This window comes from Megalops cyprinoides, chromosome 17 (assembly GCF_013368585.1).
Source record: "Megalops cyprinoides isolate fMegCyp1 chromosome 17, fMegCyp1.pri, whole genome shotgun sequence".
Classification (NCBI taxonomy): Eukaryota; Metazoa; Chordata; class Actinopteri; order Elopiformes; family Megalopidae; genus Megalops; species Megalops cyprinoides.
The window spans coordinates 17269090-17293909 of NC_050599.1; the positions used below are offsets into that span (position 1 = coordinate 17269090).

Sequence of the window (24820 nt, forward strand, 5' to 3'; positions counted from 1 at the left end):
CAGCGAAGCAACTCGCGTAAACACGGGTTGTGAGGAACAGAGATAGAATTCGCAGCTGTTGAAGTACAGTAGGCTACTGGCTACAATAAGATCTGTACACAAGAATATAAGGATATAAAAGAAGTAGATCTGTCGATTGTTGCATTATCGCTTCAATGGAGACCAGACAACAAGGTAAGCCAAAGTTCATATTTAGCTAGCAAGACGATAAAACTTCTACACTCCTTTAACTCAGAATACAGGATCTACTAGCATATTAGTGAATTAATAACGCATAATACTTATTTGTTTGCAATAATATTAACAGAATAAATATATTTCAGTAATGTTTCAATAATATGTTTCAGTTTGCGTTCGCTGTACAACTATCAATACGTTTTAATGTTGATAATATGGAAACTCGACCCAACTAATTGGTTTTTAACATGTCTGTATGCTCATGCTTTCGGGTTTTTTTTTTTTTTTTTTTTTTTTTTTGGAACTGATAGGCTGAGTTTGAAGGCGAACTGCTATTTAAATGGTCTTTATTTAGAGTATAGGCTACAGCGGGCAATCCCTTTGTCAAGTTAGATTTCAGACTCGAGCCAGTTAGGAGCTATTTCACTTTGTTAGGCGCATCTGCTTTCCTCTGAAGCTTGAGATAAAGTTTTCTGCGGATACGTATACGCGAGCAATACATGAGAACAAATTAGTTCAATTGGAAGCGACTGTTTCTCGTTCTGCTCGGTCCGATTTATTTAACCTTATGACTGGCCCGAGGCCACCTATTTTCACTTCCCACGTGACCACCTGACCCAAAATAATTGAAATCTTGTGACCTTAGGTATTTCAACAAAAAGATTGGCGCAGTCCCTATTTTGTCCCTTTGGTTGCAAGATCATCCAATGCAGCCGTATCGGTATTCTCTTGTCTAAAACAAGGTGCGACCAGCACTTGAGAATGAAATCTGCGATCTTAAAGTCTCGTGTTTAGGGGCAAGGAATTCCGCTGTCTGGTATTTACAGAGGGACCTTGCAGCCGGAAACAGAGTTGGATCCAATTAAGTTACCTGCTTTGCACATGATACTGTCCTGTGTCCATGAACTCCGTGTGTGTGACCTATTCTCCTGTCTCTTATCCCTGGGCTTTTGGGGAAACGGTTGGAACAGAGCTGTACTCTAGTGTGCTGAGCGAGAGCACAGGGGAATGGGGTAAGAGAATAACTGTGTTGAGTGGGGTCTGCAGAGTGGTCTGAAATCAGCTCCTGTTCTGTACATTATTTCAGGCCCCTCACGTTACTGCAGGCATGTCTGCAGTCAGTAATGTCTGTCCATGCTTTCCCCTACTTGTCAAGTATAGTCCTGTATTTTGGAACAGACTTTTCTTATTGGTCTGCATGGTGTGCTTTAATTATGTGCTTCCCCCTGTACCTGTAATGTCTCTATTATGGTGACTGTTTGGTATGATTTTTCACAAAAGAACATTGGTACAACAGAGTGTGGAGGAGTTTGTCTTTGTGTGTCAGGGTACTCAGTGAAGGCTGAAATGCAGCCTTCTTGAAAGCATGACTTTATTGATGTGTAGCTTCTGTTCCTGTTTCAGCATGTGTAACTCTGTGTCAAGTAATATCAATGAAAAGTGACCATTATCTCAGGGATTGCTCTCATGCCATTTCTAATATCAAAATAACTGCTTACCTTCCCAAACACAATAGTTCAATAAGCGTAATGAGTTTTATCAGGATAACATTCTCTTTCTTCAATATTTTTTCTTTGCTGGCCAAAATGAAGAACGAGGCCATCTCAGAACAGGTATGTTTCAATGATTTTATTAATGGAAGTTTTTTTCCCCTTGTATTATTTTGGATGTATAAAAGAGGACCTTGTCTTTGAAAGGGACATACATGTTCATGGTGCCCTCTGCTCGAAGCATTAAGGCTGGTTTTTCCACACTTGCTGATTCATTTGAACATGTGGGCTTGTAGGAGGAATGAATTATTCCTGAATTCATGTGACTTCATGTTTTCTCTCCATGTAAGTAGTTGAAATGAACAAGCTTCAGAGTACCTCCAGTAACCATCCAAAAGTGAGAAGCATTTCTTTTTGTAAGTGAGAATTGACACCTTTACACAGTGGGCACTTTCAAATTGCCTGGATCATTTGTTGAAAGCACTAAACTCTGAATTCCTTTGCTGTGTTGAAAAGCGCATGAAAAGCACCCTGAATTTCCCAGATGTGTTTGAAAGCACACAGCTCTGAATTTCCTGGGTGTGTTTGAAAGCACTGGTCAGTGTTCCAGAGAGCCACCTGAAATGCAATCTTTGATTTACCTCATGTCTTAATTCCTCTGTGGCCCCGAGGCAAAAGACTGAGTTAAATGTAGTCAGATTATCCCGGAGGAAAATCCCTCTTACTACAGCAATGGCGAAATTATGTAACACTCTGGAATTGTAGTATTACACAGAAGGGCCTGACCATCACGGTTCACAGATGGTCAGTGTTTCGGTTTGCTCATTATAATTTTTATCAGTGTTGTCAGATTATGTAGCCTGGTGGAGGAGTGAGAGAGGGACAAATTTTTGTCAGGATATGAACCCACGCACATCCAAAGTGTGCATGCCACAAATGGAGCTGAAGTATCCAGACCCTTTAGTGAGGTAGTAGTGAGGTAGTAGTCTGCCATAACAAGGCTTCACGCACACTGTACAGTCAACTCCTAATAGTACCATATTACCATAAATGCATATGCTGTGTTATTGTGCAGTATGCCGATAGGCCTATTTAGAACTCATTGACTTAACTCTTATTTGCATGCTCAAATTAGGTGTATATCATTGCAGCTGAAAACTCGCAAGTTGGTATTGGGGGCAAAAGATAAGTGAAGACTTTTTGGAACTCACACTAAGGTTGCCCTCTTCTCATCCTGGTGCTCTACCACATGGGGATCATGCCTGTGTGAGTCCAGGTATTGCAGAAGTTGCACTTATCTGTCGCCCTGTATTTTATGCCGATTTTAGTCAAATCTTGAGAGATAAACAGCAGTAATATCCACAAACACTGAAGGTTTACTTTGACTAACTTATGGTCAACAATTACAGCATTACAGTTTTCAATAATTGAAATTAGACTATTTTTTTTCATTAGTGCAGGAGGTAAAGACAATCAGAAGCTGAAAGTGGTCAACAATGAAACTTTGATACTGATTTTTCTGCAAAGGATACTGGGCTGGTGGTCGACAGCATGTCCTTTTTAAAGAGAGGTTATTTAAGGAAGCGGTAATTACTTCGTGAGAACAGAAAGAAAAAGAAGTGCATTTTTCAGCTCCAGCACAGAGTTGATTGCGATTAGAGTATGGCTCAGTGCTCCAGCCATCGCCCTGAGGGAATTCTGTTCTTTAAGAATAACAGCAGAGACTTCAACTAACATCTTCAGACAGTGCAGCCCTACTGACCCAGACATCAAACACTACAGAGAGTCTTTCCAATGGCAGGGGGAAAACATAGACAAAAAAGAACTGAATGTCAAAATGATCCATGTGCGCAGAACTTTAATAAGTGTCCGCCTGAATTCCATTGTTCTGAGATGTGGCTCTCGCTACGGTTTGGGCTGGAAGGCCTCTTTGCCTTCACTTTGTCTCCAGGCAATTAGAGCAAGCCACAAGAGAAGGAGACGGGTCATGTGGTGGGGCGGAAATGTGATGTTCAGGTGACAGGCTTTTAAGGCACTGAACGCAGAGACTGAGACGAGAACTGAGAAGAGCCGCTTTCATAGTCTGAAAGACATGTCACTGAAACATTTTAGTTTCTCCTCACATTTTGAAGCACTGTCAGTCTGATTGTTTTATACAGATTTATATCTACTTCACAGTTTGAGACTTCATGACCCCACAACGGGTAGAGCAGTCATTTGCTGTCAATACTGACCTGTATCAGCAAAGGCTTTGTTTTGCCATAGGTATTCTCCTTTCCAACCATTGAGTCACCTGTGATACATGGTAGTTCCAGCTATTTTGGATTCCAAGAAGCAAAAATGTGTTAAATAATTTAAAGAAGTCATGTAAAGGTGTTGGACAGAACTGGTCTTGGAAAAATGATTATGGAAACAGAATTATGACTTGTAATACTTTTAATTCCATTTGACTTTTGTCCTCTGCCGTCATGTCGGAGTACATAAAGCAAACTGACCGATTATTGTTTGTAGGTTTGGTACTGGTGATACTCTGTTTGTAATCAAGCTGTATGTTGCTCAGTTTATTTAAAGTTCATTTTGAGTCTTGTAAAATAATGAAGACAATCAAAAGACATAAATCCCAAGTTTATCGCAAGTGAGCATTGAAAATACAGCAGCTGTCTTCACTGATATACTTCAGAGATGAACAGCTATTGTGTTGGCCCCTGACCTCCAAATACTAACAGCAAATAAGTAAATTACAAATGTTTTGGTATGATAGAAATGAAAAGCAGAGGATATGGCAGAAAACATGGAATATTCCAACAGATGGACAGAAACATCCCTGGTTACTGTTAGATCCTGTGGGCTGGGATTCATATGATTGGTTGAGCGTGTGTGCACAGATTTATATTATTTGTTTTGTGTGTGGGCATAGATTCAGTTGATTGGTGGAGTGTGTGGTCATATATTGGGACTTACTGAGCCAATGGGTATAGATTCACATATTTATTGAAGCATCCAGGCATTTTTGTCTATGATTGGTGGAGTGTTTGGGCATGGAGTTTCTATCATCGTGTTGATTGTACAGGGAAGCACAGCAGCAATGTACCAAATAAAATACATAAATTGGAGCAAGGGACTCAAGCAATGTGAGAATGGACTGTCTAAAAGGTAAGTTGCTTAGCAACATAATTACAGTGAAAGGATAACAACCAGTTTCTAAAACAAGCTGTTGCTTGGTAGCTCTGGAATATGAAGTAGACATTTAGAATTCTGCATAAAACACTACGTGCTGGAGAAGAGATCCATCTATGTGGTTTAATTACTCACCACCAAAGATTTTTCCCTATTCCATTGAAAACACATGAAAATAAAGTATTCGATCGAAATGGTTTCTTAAACAGTAAACGCATGAAAATCAATGAAGAATTTCATCTTAAGATTCCTTGCTTCTCACATGAAGTTGAACAATCACATCCATCACACACAAACTACAGCAGTCCTGTTTGGTACCACCTTCAGGTGGACTTTGGCATCTTGTCCTTCAACAATGCATGTTAATTAAAGTGGTATTGCATGGGGTGGGGATGGGGGAGGATAGAGTTTCAGGTAATCTCTGCTCCTCCAGACACTGAAACAAAAACCTTTAGTGCAACAACCTACCCTTTGTTGAGAATGTAGCATCAGTGACCTTTAGCTATAGATTCTCCTTCTGTAAGGTTTTCTCACTCCTATTTAATATAGCTCCAAGTCCAGGCCTCAAGCTGTCTTACCTTCACTGCTGATGATTACTGGTGCATGTTATGATTGCTATTATAACGCTCCTGTATTTGGCTCATCGTATGTCATTCCCTTCACTCTGGCACTGGAGCATAACTGTATATTGATTGTGGCATTGCGTTGTACAGTTATTCAGTTGTGTTATGAATGATTATTGGAGGTATACTGCTGTTTATTATAGATCACTTTGTAAATTGTTTCAGATCAGAGCATCTGCAAAATGACCAAATGCAAATGTCGAGCAGCTGGACATTCAACAATGCCACACACCAGAAGATAGATAAACTGTGCATGCATAGCATGATGGGTAAACAAGCGAGCAACATTTGAATTTTGTTCAGCTTCATGTCACAGCTTTGCATTTCTTTGGATTTCCTGTTTCATCTTATTCTGGCCTTAGGCACAAAGTGCTTCCATGTCTGCCTGACGGCCCTTCACTTGTCAGAACAGCCTGACCACTTCGTCATGTTACGGACAGCAACCTGTTGGCACAGGCCACCGTGGGCACTTGTGCATCTTGACAGCTTGTGCTTACAGCAGACTGGTCATTCAAAAACATATGGAGCAGAGGAGCTAATGCACTGCTCGGCACAGAATTCTATATTGGTCTTTTAATTGCGCTGGTAAATGTTACCGTGTCCTCCCTGGCAGTATCAGCATATCACCCAAAGAAAAAATTAAAGTCTATTAAGTGTCAGAAAACTTTTGCAGGAAGGTGGAGGCTTTTTTAGCCTGTGCTTTAGGGTTGGAAACATAATGAAGACCCATCTGATTCAGCTGCTCACATTTGGGTGTTCAAATACCTGTTCTCCTTTAACATTTTGGCATAGCCCTTTTAAGCACTGAAAAGAGCAGACTATAAAATGACATTTAAATAGGCTGCTTTGGTAGAGAACTGTATATAGGTCTAAAGGCAATGACAGATAATGGCGAGAACTTAAATACTGTGCACTGAAATAGTGTTTCCACCCCTCCTGAAACAGCATCTCGGTGCTGGAGACTAAAGAAGCACACACTCCCACTCCACAAGATGTGGATCACACACTCTGTTGCAGGTTTCCTACAGCCAACCCTACTCCTTAACATGTTATTCATTCACACTTACTGATGTTACATACCCTGCCCAAGGGTACAACAGCAGTGGCTAACCATGGACCTGAACCAGCAACCTTTAGGTTACAAGCCCTGCTGCTTACCCAATGTACCATGCTGCTGCTCTCTAGCCAGCACTGCCACACCGCAGATACGGCCAATGATTGTGTTATCTCTAAAACAGCAGTCACATGCTCCTGTGCCATGCCGTTCTAATCAACTGCTGACGTAACAAGAAACCAGACACCGCTGGTCCAGTGCTTGGTGAAGCAGCGTTGGAACAAAATTGGATATGTATGCATCCAGGCCCGCAGCTGGTATGGGGAGGACTGCACTTTCATTTGGGCTTTGTGCTACTGGACTGCACACAGCAGGCATGAGAGAAGTAACACTGCAGCATTTGTATATGTATGTCATTGACATGTACATCTATCAGAGGTGTTTCATAACAGTGTATTGTATTACATGCGTAATATGTGTGTTGATGCATACATGCATACATACACAAAGGGAATGTACTTATTAAATGTTGTACATTAAAAAAAATGGTTTACATTGGAAGAAAATCCTGGCTGGTATCCATACTTATAGCCAAGGAGATCAAAGTTCAAAAAAATGTTGTCCATTCTTGGAAAATCCTCGCCAGGTGGCAACCTGTGGGCGGCAGTGTGGCATAGTGGTTAAGGAGCAGGACTCGTAACTGAAAGGTCGCAGGTTCGATCCCCGCTGGGACACTGCTGCTGTACCCTTAGGCAAGGTACTTAACCCATGATTGCCTCAGTAAATATATCCAGCTGTATAAATGGATAACATTGTACAGAACTGTAACCTATGTAAGTTGCTTAAAAAAAGCGGTAAAAGCGTCTGCTAAATGAATAAATGTAAACCTGAGAATGATGTGAACACCCATCATCAGGTAGAAAGCTTCTGTTACCTTAGCCTTGTGTTTGCTTTATTTTTCTGTAAGTTCTGTTGTTGCGTATTATTGGCATAAGTCACTGCTGCTCGACACTTTGATCCAATCGCACGTTTTGTCTGTATAGCTGAGAGTCACTCCCAAGATGGATGAGGCTGGTATAGGTTTCCATATGTGAATGCAGCCTTGCCCCCACTGCCTTTAGCTGCACAAGATAAACTTGAATTTTGACATTTAAACTTAGTTTTAATTTGTGCTTTTGCTGCTTTTATTTAGGTGCTGTTTTGAATTTGACTCAGTAAAGATCGTCACATCCTTTGCCTTTATGTAAAACTGTACCTTGAGTACTTTGATCCCTTGATGTGGAAGAACTACCGTCATGTGCTGATAGAAATTATTTTAGGTAGATGGTAATACTTTAAGCCCTTGGTCATTGACCAAGAATATTTGCTTTCACTTCATAGCAGCTGATAGGCAGTGGAACATTAGTGATTATTTTAGGTATTTGGGTGATTTGGATCAGGTACTCTGGAGCAGATAATGATGTGGTTTCTTTTTTTTGTTTTGTTTATCGCTGCATTAGCCAATAGGGTCCTTGACATGTCCTGTCTAAATGATAAGGGCTGTATGTGACTTGCACTGTCTTATACAACATGATTCTTATCTTGTGGTTGTCTGTGGTTAGAGCCATGCCCTGAGAACAGCTCAAACCATCTTGCATTATCAGGAGCTCTTATTTGACACCTACACCTACACTTTTTTTTGTCATTGTTCCTCTGATACATATTTTGAATACACACACATACACACACACACACACACACACATATATATATATATATATGTGTATAAAATTAAACCTCGGCTTGAGGTCTGAGATTTGCAATAGATGGGTAATTACATTGGCATGACGCAATTGTTTAAAACAAAGTGGGGTCACATGGGAAATCCTCCAGTTGTCACGGTGATGTGAGAACAGTGATGAACATCAGCACCATGGCAACAGATGTCAGGACTGCTCCGGAAAAACTGTAAATGAGGTTCACCAGGGAGTTTCCCTGAAGAGAGGTGCCTCTCAGCGGTAAATCCTCTCCAAATATTATGTTTTTGAATCTAAATTGAAGGAGTTTGGAGAGTGCCATGTGTAGGAGTGTCTGTAAAATATGTGGAAAGTTATACAGGTTGCTCTGGATAACTTAATGCACATTCATTGCTCTGTCACATCATGCTGGACTGTACCTGCTCTGTCTCTCTTGGACCTACTAGATCCAGATCTGAATCTCTTTGTCTCAGGTCTACTGGAATCAGATCTGATTCTCTTTGTCTCAGGTCTACTAGATCCGGATCTGATTCTCTCGGTCTCAGATCTGCGGAATTCCGATCTGAGTCTCTCTTTCTCAGATCTGCTGGATTCTGATCTGATTCTCTGTCTCAGATTTGCAGGATTCAGATCTGATTCTTTGTGTCTCTCTCAGGTCTGCTGGATTCAGAGCCCCTGCAGGAAGTGGATGAAGACATGGTGTCAGAGGTCGACCTCAACAACAGCGTCTCTGAAGAAGAGAGAGAAGAAATACAAATAGAGTTAGCGAAGGTAGTCCCTCTCCACAGGTTCAGCCAGCTTCAGTTTGTCACAAATTTGTCACAAAATTTCGATAAACAGACCAATTGGCATTTCCTTACAGACAGATATTAAGTAGCTATTAAGACAGAGAGCTATATCATGTTCGCTGTGGCTTCAGTAGTGTTTTGATGGAGTTGCATGCTGCTTGTGTTCCGTATCCCAGATGACATGAAACTGAACCGTCAACATCCCACGAACACACAAAGCTTGCACTGACATGGCACTGTGTCTCCTGACTGCGAGCGGGTGACACGCACAGTGTTGGCTGCAGGCAGGGCCCCATGCGCTATGCAAATCCTGGCAGATAGTTTAGGCAGCGGTTTGCATATCATGAGATGGAACTGGCCTCTGTTGCTTTTTCGATGACATTGAGAAAGCTGTGTACCGCCATCTCCCATCTTGCCTAATTCTGTGGTTCAGACGTGGTCCTTAAAGGAGATTGAGCGCTCACTAACCTTTGGCCTTGTAACCACACAGTTGTCCTTAGGACCAGTTAACAAAATGGAGCTAACAAATGCTGTTGGAGGGTAGTGAATTCTCCATTTGTTTTGCTGTTGTAACTCTAAGCAGGGCTGTTAGATTAACCTGGTTCAAAAACTCAGCTGTAAGAATATTCCAGTACATATCCATATATGTGATAAAAGTATGAATACCCATATGTAAGTGCACAGGATGAGAGCATCCTATGAAAGATACTGTGTGGTATTAGATATTACCCCGTTCCAGGTCAGACACGGTCAGAGAATGTGCTTCTTCAGAACAGTAGATGGACCTAAAAAACTGTGTCTGTCTATTGCAGTTAGAGGAAGAAATCTCCACGCTGAAGCAAGTCCTAGCTGCCAAAGAGAAACGCCACGCAGAACTGAAACAAAAGCTGGGGATAACAGTACTGAGCGAACTCCGGCAGAACTTCAGCAAGAGTTGGTATGACATGCAGACATCGACTGCGTAAGTTCAGCCGCCGTCATCATCATCATAATCACTATCTTCGTCTTCATCGTAGTCATCATCCTAATTACATCCTCCTTGTTCCACAGACTGGATACTGCAGCTGTGACCTACTTGTCTGATTACAGTGTATATGGATAGAAGGGTATAAATGCATTTGTATGGAATTAATATATATGTCCTTTTTTAAGGATGTAATGTGTCTGTCCACAAAACAATTTCCAATCTAAAAAGCCCTTCTGAAAAAGTATGATAACCTCCATATGGATATTTGTATATATCTGCATGTGGACAGTTCATATGATTTTGCCTTTTGTGAAATGTATTTTTCATATCCATTTCATTGTTATTTGAACTGTAGAGAATCAAAAAATATTATGAATAGACATAACTTACTGAATGTTGTACTTTCTTTAAAGTATTTGGAAGATATTTATTTGCACAATATTGACTTAAATGCAGGAAATGTTCGACTAATCAAGGTAAATATGAGAAAAATCACACTCCAATAAATTGATAAGGCTACAAAACTTTGAGCCCTCATTGGGTTTAACAAACGTTTTATGAATTGGATGACAAGGATGTAATTAATACAGTCATTTATAAGACAGGAGGATGACATGTATTCGTTAGAGAAGATGATCTTTTGTTCAGAATATTTAATCAGAATTTAACAGAAGGGATGCTGGCTTGAGTGTGGTTCATAAAAGCTGAAGAGGATGCCAGATTTTGCAGCCGTTTGACCATTTACGATTCAGCTTTAATTCATTCATTTCCTGTTTTTACTTTCCTTGGCCCTAGTCTGTGAGCTGCCCATCTCCAGTGTGTTCCCTATGAGTAAAGGCAGTTTATTTGTGCTCCACTTGGGTTAGTCTCATTCCGGGCTGTGTGCACAAGCCTAAGGGCATGACGAGTCTGTCTGTGTGGCTGAAAGATTCCCTGTATGTGGATGAATAGCCACGTCTGCCATTTGAACAGTAAAGAGGGAGAAATAAATAGCACTTTCACAGACGCCCAGAGCTGTTTTTCTCCTGTCAACAGACGTTAGGTTCGCGGCCATTACTGCACAATCTACTGTATGGATCCGATCTCTGCCTCTCCAGTTGCATACAGCCCATAGGCACTCTGATATCATCACTGCCAGCCCTAAAAAGTGCATGTAGAAACACCCCCCCACACACACACACACATACAAACACACACACCCAAAACAAACAGAAAAGTGTCCACTGCCAAGAGAATAAAGCCTCTTAAACCTGATTTAATAGCCCTTCCTGGGAGAGCAGCCATGAACAACACACACACTTCCAACACACGCGCACTCCTCACATGGCCGAGCTCGGCTTACCCCGAGGTGTCGTCACTGATATCAGTCAAATGACGTTTGGGCTTGACTTATTCGGCGAACGTGTCATTCTCTCTTATGTAAATGGCCACATTTTACGCTCCAGTTGGGGAAACGTCATGTCATGCCTTCACCTGAGGGGAGCAGGAAGAATGGTGAATTGCCAAACTTACTGCAGCTTACAAGGAACGGGCAGCCCAAGACCCTGAAGAGAACTCATGATCTCAGTAAGGACACAGATATGACTAAGTGAGTTCAGGATCCACAATTCACAGGTATGGCCTATGGACCCCAGGCCCCTTGCCCAGTCTCTCGGTTACCCATTTACTAATAAGTCAGTCTTTGACCTCTGAAATGAGCTCCTTCTCAAATCATTGTAACCATAGTGATGCCAAGAAGGCCCAACCATTCAGGTTGCTCTGTGGGACCACTGAGAGAGAGTGAAAGAGACGTTTCTCTGGTGATGAAGAAGAGCTGAGTCACTAACTATATTCCTTCTTTCACCTTATCTGGCTGACAAGATACTTTACTTCCTTGTTTTGCAGTACAGGACTGATAAGAAATGTTCCTCAGTCATTTGTTCACCAATAATACTTGTTTATGTGGTGCCTTATGAGGGTTTATGTGGCTGTTTTTCACATGGTTAATGTCTTCCTTAAATAGTTTCAGTTCCACATGTTGCTCTGCATTGTATTTAAATGGCCTCCACCATTGTAAGTTGCCCAGGATAAGGATGTCGGGCAAAAAGAACAACAAAAGACTAACAACTACTCTAAACAATGACAAAAAGAAGCATTTAGCATTGTAACCTCCATGGCTCCTAACAAGAGGAAACGAGAGAAATATGAGACACAGCTTCTTGAGTCTTTAGTCTGACACTAATCTCATCTCTCTCAATTTTGCTGATGAACATGTTTAGGCACTATTGTAAATGTAACTGTAAGATGAAACATCTCAATTCTTGGAATTCTTATCCCATTCCACATCCCAGGTCTGCAGTGTCATATTATACCCTGACACTTCCTGTTGGTAGATTTATAAATGCAGTTGTCTCCTTGTTTGTCCTTGAAATAAATTTCCCTCATTCCAAGCAGGTAACAGCAGGAGATCTGGCGCTGGGAGAGTCTTTAGATATTTTTACTCTGCCGGGTAGTTTTACACATATTTGGTTTTTGGCCTAATGCACTGCATTGCCTTCAGGCTCTGGAGACTGAAGCTGTAAAATGCCAGGCTTTTTAGACCAGAGAGCTGAGAAAAAAAATCAATGAAATCTTTCTTTATGCCTGTCCTTCAAAATACTGCTGCTAATCAAACCAAATATTTTCGCTTGAAGACTTAAATATTAGCTTAATATTATGGTAGCAATCAGATGTGCGAACGTAGACAACTGTTATAACTCTGGTTATGTAGAAAGAACCAGACCAGTACCCTTTAAAAGGGCAATATTTGAATGTCCTGAAGATCTGTTGTGGGCATGGGTGTGTAATCAATACATCTGATTAAACACTTTCCCTCGTGTCCATTTTTAAATATGTATTAATTGATTGCCAGAAAAGAATACGTTTATTTCAAGCCACAATTGCATAATCGTGGGAAGTGGTGTTGTAAAGGCAGAGTTCTGTGCTTTTTAAGCACGTGTTATATTTATATTTCAGGTACAAAAAGACCTCAGAGACACTGAGCACAGCAGGACAGAAGACTACAGCTGCATTCAGCACATTGGGAACAGCCATCACCAGGAAGTTTGGAGATATGAGGTGCGCCCACTCTCATCATATGACTGCTGATGTTCCCATGATGCCCTGGGAAACTGTATTTCCTCTTACCCTCTTGGTGCACAAAACGTAGTGTAATATTCCAGAAACACAAATCCATCCGTCTGCAGGCTGGATGTCCACTGCCCTCTTGTTGTCATGTTTTCGGTCCCGACTGTTGCCGTGGGTGACCCAGACATTCTGTTACAAGCGCGCGGTGGTGTTATGTAATGCATGCGGGGATAAGCGGCTTTGGGCCGGACAGATTGGGAGGAGGAGTGCTGTGGGATAAGGCATTAAAGAGCTGTGAATTAGACGACAGTAACCTCACAGTGCAACCACCCCAATCAGTGCAGATCAGGAGATCCAGCAGGATCCAATACCTTATACCCCCCATTCCCTTATACCATTGATATATATTTTCTCCATACCATAAAGTACATATACATATAAAGTACATATATAACGTACCACACTACATATTTATCACTTACTAGACAATACACATGCATGTACACGTACACAATACAGACATTTTCACTAAACGATAGAGGAGACACCCAGGAGCAATCCAACAGAAGGGGTAACTACTGTATATTGCATGTGTAGTAGCATATAGCACAGAGTCTAGTCAGGTACCTGTTGTTGTGTGGGTTCAAGGGTAGCGTCTATTGCTATTGTGGTCTTTTTGCTGTTTCCTTCTTGGTCATATATCCAATACTATCCCATAGTTTTTACTTGGCAGATAATGGTTTTTAACCCCTGCATTTTGTGTCACCTCTGTAATGCCTTCAACACAGGCATCACATAACATACAGCTGTTTTACCTATTAATATCAACATTTTTCAATAATTGAACATTATCTCACCATGACCAAACAATATTTTCATGTACTCCAGCATGTATGGCCTTGAGTTTCTGTTTCCCAGAAGGTACGGTATTGTGTGTCTATTTGCGTGTGAGGGCGTGTGTGCATGTGGGGAGTTTTCCTGTTTGCAGTGGAAATGAGCCTGTCTCTCTGGGAGTCTGTTCCTGTGCTGTGAAAGCTGGGTGAAGCCTGACGCCTCTCAGAGGAGGGAGGCTACAGGGTTGGCATGGAAACAGTCTGATCCATTACACTTAGAGAGGAGGGATGGCTTAGGTACAGGAGCTATGTCTCTGGACCTCAGGACAACTAGGGCAAGTCGTACCTGTTTCCTGTGGGAAATTAAAGGAAACGTGAAGTGATGTAAAGTAAATCAGAATGTAGTAACAAAGTACACTTAATAAATTTTAACAGATACTGTTTACCTGGAGATGACTAATTAGACTGCTAATGGCATGTTCTTGCAAGTTTTGCAAACAGTTTGACAATTTTCTTCTCTGTGTCTGACCTGTAGATTTGTATGTTTGTTGCCGTAATGTGTTTAATGCTAGATGTAAAAAGTCAGTAAGTATTTCTGACCACGTGTGCTCAGCTGTATCTCTTGATTTGCATGTTTGTGCAACATGGGGAAATTTGCATGTATGTGGAATCTCATGCCAAGTGGTTTGGTTTTCGACTGGAGTTCTGCTTGGTTTGAAGAGGCATCTCCGCTCTCCTTTTATTCAAATGCAGCCTGCGCCTGTTTCGTCACTGTCCATCATCAGCTTGAAATAACCTCCTGTGTTTCAGATAACATGCTGACAGATGCATTTTAACGTAGCATGAAGGAGAAACATAAGAGAGGTTGCTGTGGTCTTTCGTAACGAGTACTGAATGTTTCACCGCCTTCCTTTCGAAACTGATCTGCGCTTGTATGTCGTAGTGTTTCAAGTCATGAATGGGATTGTCTTGCATAATACTGACTAAAAAAGTGTTCAGTTTGATGTTTTCTATTTTCAGTCAGATTTATACAGACTGGTTTAGACCAGATTGATAACTCTGCATGACCTTTGTAATGCACTGATAAACCAGCTGGTGTAAAAAAAAATGTCCTGATGTTTTTCTCCATTCTTCTTTGCGCACCAAAAGATCAAACTCTATTGGGTAAGACATTGTGCTCAAGTGTGGATATCAGTTTTTACCTGAGTAGCTACAAGACCTACTTGTACTGAATCTGAATCAGACTGATCTTAGCCCTTAGCTTAGTCCGCTGCTTTGTGCAGTGGCTTACCTGCAAGTGTGGTGAAGTACATATGAGCCATGTAACTGACCCTACGCTCTACTATCACACTGGGGGATATTACAAGAGTGGTGCTAAAAACATGTCAGCATACACATCATACTGGTTCAACCGATTAACTCAACCGATTGGCTTCAATTTAAACATCATAAAGCAGTTCGGATATTTAAGTGCGGACCTGCTAACTGAGGTCCTGTCTATTGCTTTATCAGTTTCAGTTAAACCACAGAATGAGCATGTAAATCCACTTTCATCGCAACTGATTCTAAACTTATTTAATTGAGCTTGTGGCCTTGTATCCTAGTATCCTTGTATCCTTGAATATGTTAGTGTTATGTGCCTTTTCCCCATTTTTTTAGTCTCAGCTGTAGATCTACAGAAAGAATGTACACCCAGAGCTATATGTTCCCTCTGTCCGCTGCAACCTGACTTGCAGATCAATGGGAAAATCAATGATCAGACCATCAGGCCTGATTCGCTGTTTCTATTTGGGTCCGTTTTCAGTCATTAGAAGACTGTCGCTATGGCCCACTTTTTAAAGTGTCCGACACTTAAGACGCAAAAAAAAACCTAGCTGGCGGCCCCAGTCCCTCAATAATTCATGTCATTGTTACCAAACTACTAAATATTTAATCGTATTTTAAGGCATTACTTGCATTAGATGGAAATCCCCACTTAAATGACTCTTTCTCTTTTCTAGATTTACTTCTGTACTGCAAACACTGCTGTGCTGACATAGGATGTGAAATGAATGTATATGCAGGTGCTATCAGAGGTGTAGAACATAGCTGAGAGTGCATGCTTCCCAGTGGTCGGATGTGGTGTCTCTCTGCACCTCGTGAGCTCTGCCGTGTAATCCATACTAACTCCTCTCTCTCTCACCCAACCAATGCTCTCACGGAGCAGTTACTCTATACGCCACTCAATGAGCATGCCCACCATGAGGTAAATAAGCCTGTGTGTGTGTGTGTGTATGTGTGTGTGTCTGTGTTAGGATGCCAAACCCATCCTTTTCATGCGTTTCACTAGTCATGCCTATTACGGTGTGGCTTTAGGACTGAACATTTTCATACATTACTACGTGGATGATAAATCTACATTCCCAAGACTCAATACACAGGTAGTGGTTTATATTGCATAGTGGTTTGCTGTGAAGCATCTCAGTTAAATCTCATGTCAAACACAAAAAAAATCATTTCTTCCTGTCAATGTTTCCTGACTCAGGTTTTTAATGAGGCACCTAGACATCTAGATGCACATACTGTATTTTCAGAGTAATGAAGCATTGTTAACATTTAGTTTGCTTCAGCTGCCCTTGTTATTGCCATGCTTTCTCCGATTATCTGCACTGTGCTCTCATGATAGTACATAGTGGTGCCAATATTTTGGGTCCTCCCTGAATATATACAGTACACAACAGAGGTTGTATAATAGCAGAGTCATTTAAGAGGCAACAGCGGTGTAGTTAAATTAACAAAAAGAACTCTCCATTATAACAAACAACATGCTCACATAAACAAGCGTATTAATTCAAACAAACCTGACTTCTCTTTATTCCCCATAGGAACTCACCCAGTTTCAAGTCCTTCGAAGAAAAGGTTGAAAACACAGTTTCAACCATAAAGGTAACAAGTTCATTTCATTATTAGCAGAATGGAAGGGCAATTTCCAAAGCTTACAATCTTGATATCTTACACCCCCTGTGCCTGGTTCACCTGTGATTCCCCGATTTATGACATTAAGTACCTCAGCGGTCCAGTCTCCAGCGACATCGTATCGTAACTCACATGAGCCCTCGTTTATGGCAGTGGGAGTGTTTATGCGACTTCAGATACTCATTGGCCTTTTGTGGTGTGTGTGTGTGTGTGTGTGTGCTCACATGAGCCCTCATATAGGGCAGTGGGAGTGTTTATGCGACTTGAAATTCTCATTGGCCTTTTGTGGTGTGTGTGTGTGTGCTCACATGAGCCCTCATTTATGGCAGTGGGAGTGTTTATGCGACTTCAAATACTCATTGGCCTTTTGTGGTGTGTGTGTGTGTGCTCACATGAGCCCTCATTTATGGCAGTGGGAGTGTTTATGCGACTTCAGATACTCATTGGCCTTTTGTGGTGTGTGTGTGTGTGTGTGTGTGCTCACATGAGCCCTCATATAGGGCAGTGGGAGTGTTTATGCGACTTGAAATTCTCATTGGCCTTTTGTGGTGTGTGTGTGTGTGCTCACATGAGCCCTCATTTATGGCAGTGGGAGTGTTTATGCGACTTCAAATACTCATTGGCCTTTTGTGGTGTGTGTGTGTGTGCTCACATGAGCCCTCATTTATGGCAGTGGGAGTGTTTATGCGACTTCAAATACTCATTGGCCTTTTGTGGTGTGTGTGTCTGTGTTTCTGGAGCAGTCCAAGGTCGGAGGAGCTAGTGGTGGTGGCAGTTTTGAAGAAGTGCTGTCCTCTGCTGCAAATGCCAGCGCCCAAGACATGCCCAGTAATGCCCATCTGACAGAGAGCACCGAGCGAACGTGCTAGGCTCTGCCTGTTCTCCATGCTCCACGTGCTACTGCCCCACACTGACCAGGAGGCCACATATGCTAGTCAAAGTGTCAGGAAGGGGAAGCCTGAGCGAATATGCACAGATTAGTTCTTCAGTCTCTCTCTGTCTTTAGACACTACAAGCCTCTTAGAGATTGCACTGTCATGAAAGGACCCTAACTGTCATTACTCTCAATATGACATTTTGTACTCCAAAGAAACTGAATATTTTCTGGCTGTTTCAAACCAATTCTTTTATCAATGCAAAACACTAAAACATCACGCAAATGCTTTTCAAGAGCTGACCAAATGTTTGGGAGTAAATCTGTTAAATTGTGCTGTCTCCTCCTCCTAAACTAAAGAAATGGACCTTTCCTCTCAGTGTATTTTTCACACCATGCATTCTGTCTGTTACTTTTAACACTACTCAGGCTGTCACTTAAAAATGGAGGACCATCTTATTATTTTTTTTTTTACTAATACTTGAAATCCCTTGTGCTGCAGTGTTACACTGAACTGAGTAACTTAAGATGAGTGCTTACGCTTGATTTGTACAGAATACCTTCTTGTCCTTATTAAATAAACCTTGAGGTGATGAATTCCATTCTATTCAAACTCTTTTTCACACACATAGACACCTCTGGGATAAAATGTTGAATCTCTAGGTACACACTCATATTCATAATTCTCAATTTTGCAGACATTTGCATTGTGTTTACAAGCACCGAGAAAATGATTCTTATTTGTAGATCCTGTTAAAGTTCTTTAAAAATGGACCAAGCAACCTGATATGTACCCACACAATTAACCGTTTCCTTCACTTGTATTACCTTTTTATCATTTAAAATTTGTTTTGCTGAGGTTTTAAGTGTGGTTAGCCACTTGTCAACATATAAGTTTTTTTTTTGCATATAAGGTATTTTTTGCAAATGTCTTAGAACTGGCTGACATGCACTGTCCTTTTATCACACTGTGTATTTTATGATGAATGGTTATGATCTGTTACAAACAAGCACATCAAGCTTTTTTTAAAAAAAGTATGTAGCTATCTGAGTTATACCAGAGTATACCAGTGCATGGATCTACTGTGTTTCCTGCAGGTATAGTATTATTAAAGTACACGCTGTAAACTGATTGAGTTGTCATGATTTATTGCACTTATGTAACTGTTTCATACTGCATGTGTATTACAGACTGAGACCTCACATTATCATTTCTAATATTAACACTAACATGTCAACATGTAATACTTGAAATGCTGAACCATGTCCTTCCTGGAACATATACAAAGATGGAGTATGTTGCCTTGTACTTGGAGGAGCTCTTGACCCCATGTAAAGTCAGACACTAAAGCAGTGATCCATTAAAATCAAAACAATTTAAAAGGAGGTAGTACTTACAACTCAGGATATTTACAGCTATGTAAGCTTACTTTGGGAGTACTTTTCAAATTCTGCGCAATGACTCCTGGCATTTGACTCCTCACCCCGGGAACCCATGGGACGCAACTGTGCCCCAACAGTTAAAAACACTGCGATAAGTAAGTGTTTAAAAAAAAAAAAAAAGAGCCTCCCTCCAAAGACACGAGGAAAGAGGGGAGGGGTGTGGAGGTCACGAGGTACCCGAAGGTCCACTGGGCTGAGTGTCTGTGCTCTGACAGACTGCAGAAGGGTCTTTGCTGCCTGTAGCCAGATGACCAGCTCTTTCGTCATTCAAACTCTTGACCAGCTGAAGGACCTCTGGGTGGTGGAATCTGCCTGTTAGGGAAAGGGGAGGGAATATTTTCTGTTGCCCCTCAACACAAGTTAAACTCAAGGTGTCTGACGCTGCATGTGATCCATGCTGCTTAGAATAACACTCCCTCCAGCTAGACAGCAGACTGTCACAGACTTGTTACCCCCTTTAATTAACCTCCTCTAAAAGCCAAGCAGGGGCAGTAGGTACTATAATTTAAATCTTTTTAATTACCAGACTCGCAACTGAACCTACAGCATTTCAGATGTTGGTGCAAGTTCTAAGCACCAAGTTCTGGTGGTTCTAAGCAAAAGGATGCGAAATCAAAATTTCCATTTCAAAGAGTAGCTCAGTACCTTGTGTGGAATCAAAGAATTCCTGCAGCCTGCCAGGTGTCTGCTCCAGCTCCTCGTACTCATGAGCTTGTAGGATCATCTCCAGCTGGTCCAGCTCCTTCACCAGCCGCGCCTCTGCACTCGACTGATGCTCATACTCCTGCAGGAAGAGCGTGAGGGCAATTCAGAATACACACACACGCATGAACGCACGTACACACGCATGAATGCACATACACACGAACGCACGTACACACACTTGCATTCACAGTCACAACTGTATAGACACAAACATTCTATCTCACACACAGCACACTGTTTTCACTCGATTTTCACAGCTCTGTTAGGACCTGCAACATAAACTTACTTCCCACAGATCATAAATTTCTTTCCTCAAACCTTCCTGCAGCATCCCAGTCAGGTGCTTCATGGCCTCCTACAACAAGAAGACAAAATGTGTCCATCAGCTGTGACATTGCTGTAGTGTCACTGCTTAGTTTTATCTTCACTTGAAGGTCTTACTGTATCTGACAAACTTTGGATAATAGCCATCACTGTTTTAAAGATCTTAGACAGGATACAAGTAGATACATTTTTGATCCGGTTTGGTCTTAAATTATTTGTCACATTGCACAACAGACACCAGAGCACAACTTACCTCTTCTCTTCTGTGCTTCTCGGCTTTGCTTATGTTATCTGCAGGGGCAATGTCACCCACAATACACTCTGCCATGTCATGAATCAAGGCCAACTTCATACACCTGAATAATAATTTAAAAATAAATGAATAACAACGTTAGATGTGGTTTATGAAGTTGCACGTATTATTAAACTATACCCGTGACAGCGATACCTCTCCGGCCAATTAACCGGTATCCCACCTGTCCTTGTTGATGTTGCTGTCTGTTATAGTTAATGCCATCATCGACATTCTGTACATGTGGTCTGACACGCTTTCCGGTTGTTTCACATTTCTGTAAACCCAGCCTGTCCGTGGTACTCGCTGTGTGGACGAAAACAGAGAAAACGCAAAGACATAAAACTACAAAAACTACAAAAACTTTAGTCCGTGAGAAGACAAACTAGCCGGCTACCAACTTGGCCAAAGTAGCTTTGCAGCTCATTCAATAAACAACGCGAGCAAGTAACGGTTTCACAACCTTTAGATAGCTAGCTCACACAGCACAGATATTGTCTGACTGTTTTTTTTCTGCGAATTTGGCTGTTGTCTTACTTTTAACTGCCCAATGAGTTTCATAAACTGCAGCATATTCTTCATTTTGTAAGTCTGCGTGTCTGCAGCCATCACTCCTAAAGCGAACCGGAAGTAAATACAAATCAGAACGTGTCACGCAATGAGGTAAAAAAGGCCATAAAGTTAACCGGCAGGGGGCGCCCTATACCAGGACTGTGCAGACACCTCTGGTGAGGAGCGCAACATGGATTTTCGCTGTCACAAGAATGCAGATTAACACTGTATCAGACTTTGCTAGCCTTGGTTATGTATGCATGTGTGTATGTATACATCAGTGAATTAACATATATTCTATCTGTATGTAGTTACTGTATTTGTTCCATTCCATCATAGCCATGAATTACAATGTTTGTTGAAAATTATTAAAAAATTGAACAACAGTTCAAGTTTTAGACTTAGGAATTTAGACTACAAAGAAAATGTGTTAAAGCTAAAATTGAGGGCTTTTTTCCAGACAATTGGTTGAGCATATCCAAAAACACACTAAGTAAAAACTATATGACCTAGTAATTTTGTGAAGGGAATCTTGACAGTGAATTCTATTAAAATTATGTGGAAAATTTTGTTTTAAAGAAAAGGGGATATTATCAGTGCCTTTTGGGTTTAAACAATCTCCATGTCCTTCTTGCTTACATTAGTGGCAGGAAGGTCTAACACCTGGCCTCTAAAATGATATTCCTAGATGGTGGAAAAATCGGAGATAGTTTTTCTTTTCCCTTTTTCCTTTTTCACCATACACCAGACAGCTCTTTTTACAATTATATGCTGAGTAACTTTGAGTATATTGAGTTTTTGTTCATTTTTACAGTAAAAACTGCCAATTTACCTTTTGAAGTTGTGTCCCTGCAATATAGTATGGTTCACAGTGTTTCTATGTTAAGAGTAATTAGAATTCCATTCAGCCTGCATCATTAAAGAAAGTGTGAGATAAAAGCACATCCAGGAAAGATTAAGATGTCATTGCAAAGCAAACAATCTGAATGGTTTCAAATTGACAAGAAACATTTTAGTATATTTCAAATGAGATATTATTAGCAGCAGAGCTAGCATTCAGATAGAGTTGTATAATGTTTATGCAAATTAGTGGCATCCTAATTTAAAATGGAGCAAATCAAATTTGTACAAAAACATACTGAATACAGTGTAATTTACTGCGTAGGTAGATAGAATTGACTGATGGGGTTGTCAAGACATCTCTAAATTCCTAATCAAATCAAGAGGCAGCAACCCAAGGGGGTGCATTTCAATGAACAAGTTCAGTATTTAATGTGACCTCCATTTTCTGCTGGCAATGCTCACAGCTAACGTGGCATAAGCATTACAGGAGCATTTATTTCTCTCTGAGAACCATATTCCACTCAGCAGGAAATGCCGCACTCGGGTCATGAGTCTGAACAAGCTGAATCACAACTTCGCACTGGTGTAACATTGCAATAGATTATATTTAGTGATTGTCTGTTGGAATGTCAGTATACCCAGGGAGGCTTTGTTGCCCTATGATTATTCAGGACCAGGCTGCCCTGCATATGCAAGGCTGTGACACCTTCAACACAGACCTGCCATCGTCCTGTACAGGAGCTGATCTGGCCTCACAACTGTCCAGGGGTAGCTGCTGCACTCTCTACAGGTATAGGCATGATACTGACAAAGGAATGCTGCCATGGGGCTGTCCTGACCATTTACAATATCAACAGTCGAACAGTCAATCTTTGAATCAATCAATCAATCAATTAATCAGTTAATTATTATTTGATATAATGCATCTTCTAAAGAAATTGGCCAGAGAGCTCTTTACAATATACAACAGAAAATCAGAAGAAATTATTCTCTGAACGTGCCCTTACTGCAGCCATGTTATTGTTGACATTGGTGCACGCTGAAGTGTAAGGTGACGCCCCTATACAATATAATTTCTGCCCTGCACAACTCAATGGCCTCTTCCCTGCTACATTATGGTAGTGGCATATTTTTAGTCATGAGTAGTGCAAGTTTGGATATATAGTGAAGAGGTGCCCCTATGATCATATCCACATTTGCACACCTGCAAGGTGTCTTTTTCACATTTGTCAATTGATTATTAGGAAACAAAGTGAATGGCAGCACTTTTATTGATACCTGTGATAAAATGTTAATATATACCTCTGAAGAAATAGTGGAATCAAAAAAATGTTGTATTTTTAATGCCTGTCAGTACATTTACCTTTACAGCAAACTTCAGCTACATATTTCCTCTTTCCAGTAAAGTAAAACATTCTTTTCTTCCACCCAGGCCAGGTCATCCTTATCTCATAGCCTTTGCAAGATGATCAGCCTTCCCAGCTGTGCATCTGTTTTGCCCTGAGATGAATGAGGATTCAGACCTCTTCCTTCCTGCCTGGGCTGGTGATGTTAAACTAGGGCACCTGCTCTGAAGGGAGATCTCCACCACTCCACCGGTGGATGTCAGTCTCTTCCTCCTGACGTGGCTTCCTGGAGTACGCTTTATTTAGGGCCAAAGCGTGGGACTGTGCTCATCACTCAGTATTGTAAGAGGAAGGATATGTAATCAAAAGCTCTACATGTGGTTGACCTTAGTCTCAGATTTGCTAGGTTTTGGACACCAAAACATTAACGTTTATAGTTGGAGATGAACTCATTCGACTGGAATCTTTGTTGAGAAGCCTAGAAACAGCACATTTACAGGCTATTAGTCATAAAATACCACAGTGGAATTTACTTCACTTTGTATTACGTAGACAGTGCAATAAAAATGAAAATCGTGTCTCTGACCCACTAAAATTCCAATCTATCAAATATTTGTATAAATTTGCAGGACATGGGGTTGGCTGTAATAAATAACAAAATGGTGAATAGGGGTGAAAAACGTTACATTTGCTAGAATTTGTTATTGAAAGATAAGGACAAAGCACGCTGCTGTTAAATTGAGTACATGGCGGTATGCTACAGGCTGTGAGATTTCCATCTTGGAGAAACTGGCAAAGAGACCAACAGCATCCTTTTACCCTTGAGGAACAAACTGAAGAAAGTGCTGCTTCTTTTTATATTTTTTTTTCTATTTCATCTCCTATATAACTTATAGTACTAAATAATAAGACAATGTATGTTTTTTTATGTTGTTATTCAAACATATCACTCATGAAGTGGGGAATCTAGCTGACCTCTTAAAGGAAAATCACTTACATCTACAAATATGTAAGTTTTAAAAGGGCTGATTAGCAGAGACTGATTTGCAGTTTGTCATGATATTCTGCAATATCCCCCATGACCCTGTTTTACATCACTGCCTCCCCATGTAATGCTCCAAGCACTAGTCACTTGGGTTCTGCTCTGTGTGGGTAAATTTTCATACATGTCCTTTTTCACCACATATTGTCCGTTGTGTGTGTGTGTGTGTGTGTGTGTGTGTGTAAATACACACTATACACTATATACACTCTATTTATACACTTTTACCTATTTATTTGAATTGTTCATTCATTCAATGGTCCTTTAGGGGTATTTTTCGAAATAATCCTTCAAATGAACATTGTTTAAGTCAACTACTATCAAGTTTGAAACCCAAATTAACTTTTTGACTCATTTCATTTTGGCTGGCCATTTCATACATGAAGCCTTAGATATGAGAATATGATTTTTGGCTCCAGAGTCCTTTTAAAGACTGACACTCAAGGCAAATCTTTTTTTTCCCTTCAGCATATTTACATCTTCAAGATGGAACA

General features: G+C 40.9%; 2 protein-coding genes across 6 annotated transcripts; one reads left to right on the forward strand and one right to left on the reverse strand.

Moving 5' to 3' along the window:
* Positions 1-27: 27 nt before the first annotated feature.
* Positions 28-18866, forward strand: tpd52l1 (tpd52 like 1). 5 transcript variants are annotated; one of them, XR_005005598.1, is made up of 6 exons: positions 28-174; positions 8913-9028; positions 9858-10006; positions 13007-13108; positions 14006-15114; positions 16157-16196. XR_005005598.1 is itself a non-coding variant. In XM_036550021.1 (6 exons), the coding sequence occupies exons 1-6, from the start codon at positions 156-158 to the stop codon at positions 17772-17774; spliced, it is 576 nt and encodes a 191-aa protein (XP_036405914.1). In that variant the 5' UTR covers positions 28-155; the 3' UTR covers positions 17775-18866. The 5 variants fall into 5 exon arrangements, 4 of the variants coding, with proteins under 4 accessions (XP_036405914.1, XP_036405915.1, XP_036405917.1 ...); XM_036550021.1 differs by lacking the exons at positions 14006-15114; positions 16157-16196 and adding exons at positions 16815-16875; positions 17646-18866; XM_036550022.1 differs by lacking the exons at positions 14006-15114; positions 16157-16196 and adding exons at positions 16815-16875; positions 17649-18866.
* A 63-nt stretch (positions 18867-18929) lies between these two features.
* Positions 18930-21158, reverse strand: hddc2 (HD domain containing 2). Its single transcript, XM_036550540.1, has 6 exons — positions 21081-21158; positions 20728-20849; positions 20505-20607; positions 20214-20282; positions 19868-20006; positions 18930-19534 (listed from the first exon to the last, which is right to left on the reverse strand). The coding sequence occupies exons 1-6, from the start codon at positions 21150-21152 to the stop codon at positions 19389-19391; spliced, it is 651 nt and encodes a 216-aa protein (XP_036406433.1). The 5' UTR covers positions 21153-21158; the 3' UTR covers positions 18930-19388.
* Between the last annotated feature and the right edge of the window lie 3662 nt (positions 21159-24820).

Excerpts from the sequence above, each read along its gene's own strand:
- tpd52l1 (XM_036550021.1), top strand. Across the intron at positions 9,029-9,857 it reads TACAAATAGAGTTAGCGAAG|TTAGAGGAAGAAATCTCCAC; the intron begins GTAGTCCCTCTC and ends TGTCTATTGCAG. Across the intron at positions 13,109-16,814 it reads AGGAAGTTTGGAGATATGAG|GAACTCACCCAGTTTCAAGT; the intron begins GTGCGCCCACTC and ends TATTCCCCATAG.
- hddc2 (XM_036550540.1), bottom strand. The coding sequence starts at position 21,152 with ATGGCTGCAGACACGCAGACTTACAAAATGAAGAATATGCTGCAGTTT. Across the intron at positions 20,850-21,080 it reads AACTCATTGGGCAGTTAAAA|CGAGTACCACGGACAGGCTG; the intron begins GTAAGACAACAG and ends TCGTCCACACAG. Across the intron at positions 19,535-19,867 it reads ATTCTTTGATTCCACACAAG|GCAGATTCCACCACCCAGAG; the intron begins GTACTGAGCTAC and ends TTTCCCTAACAG.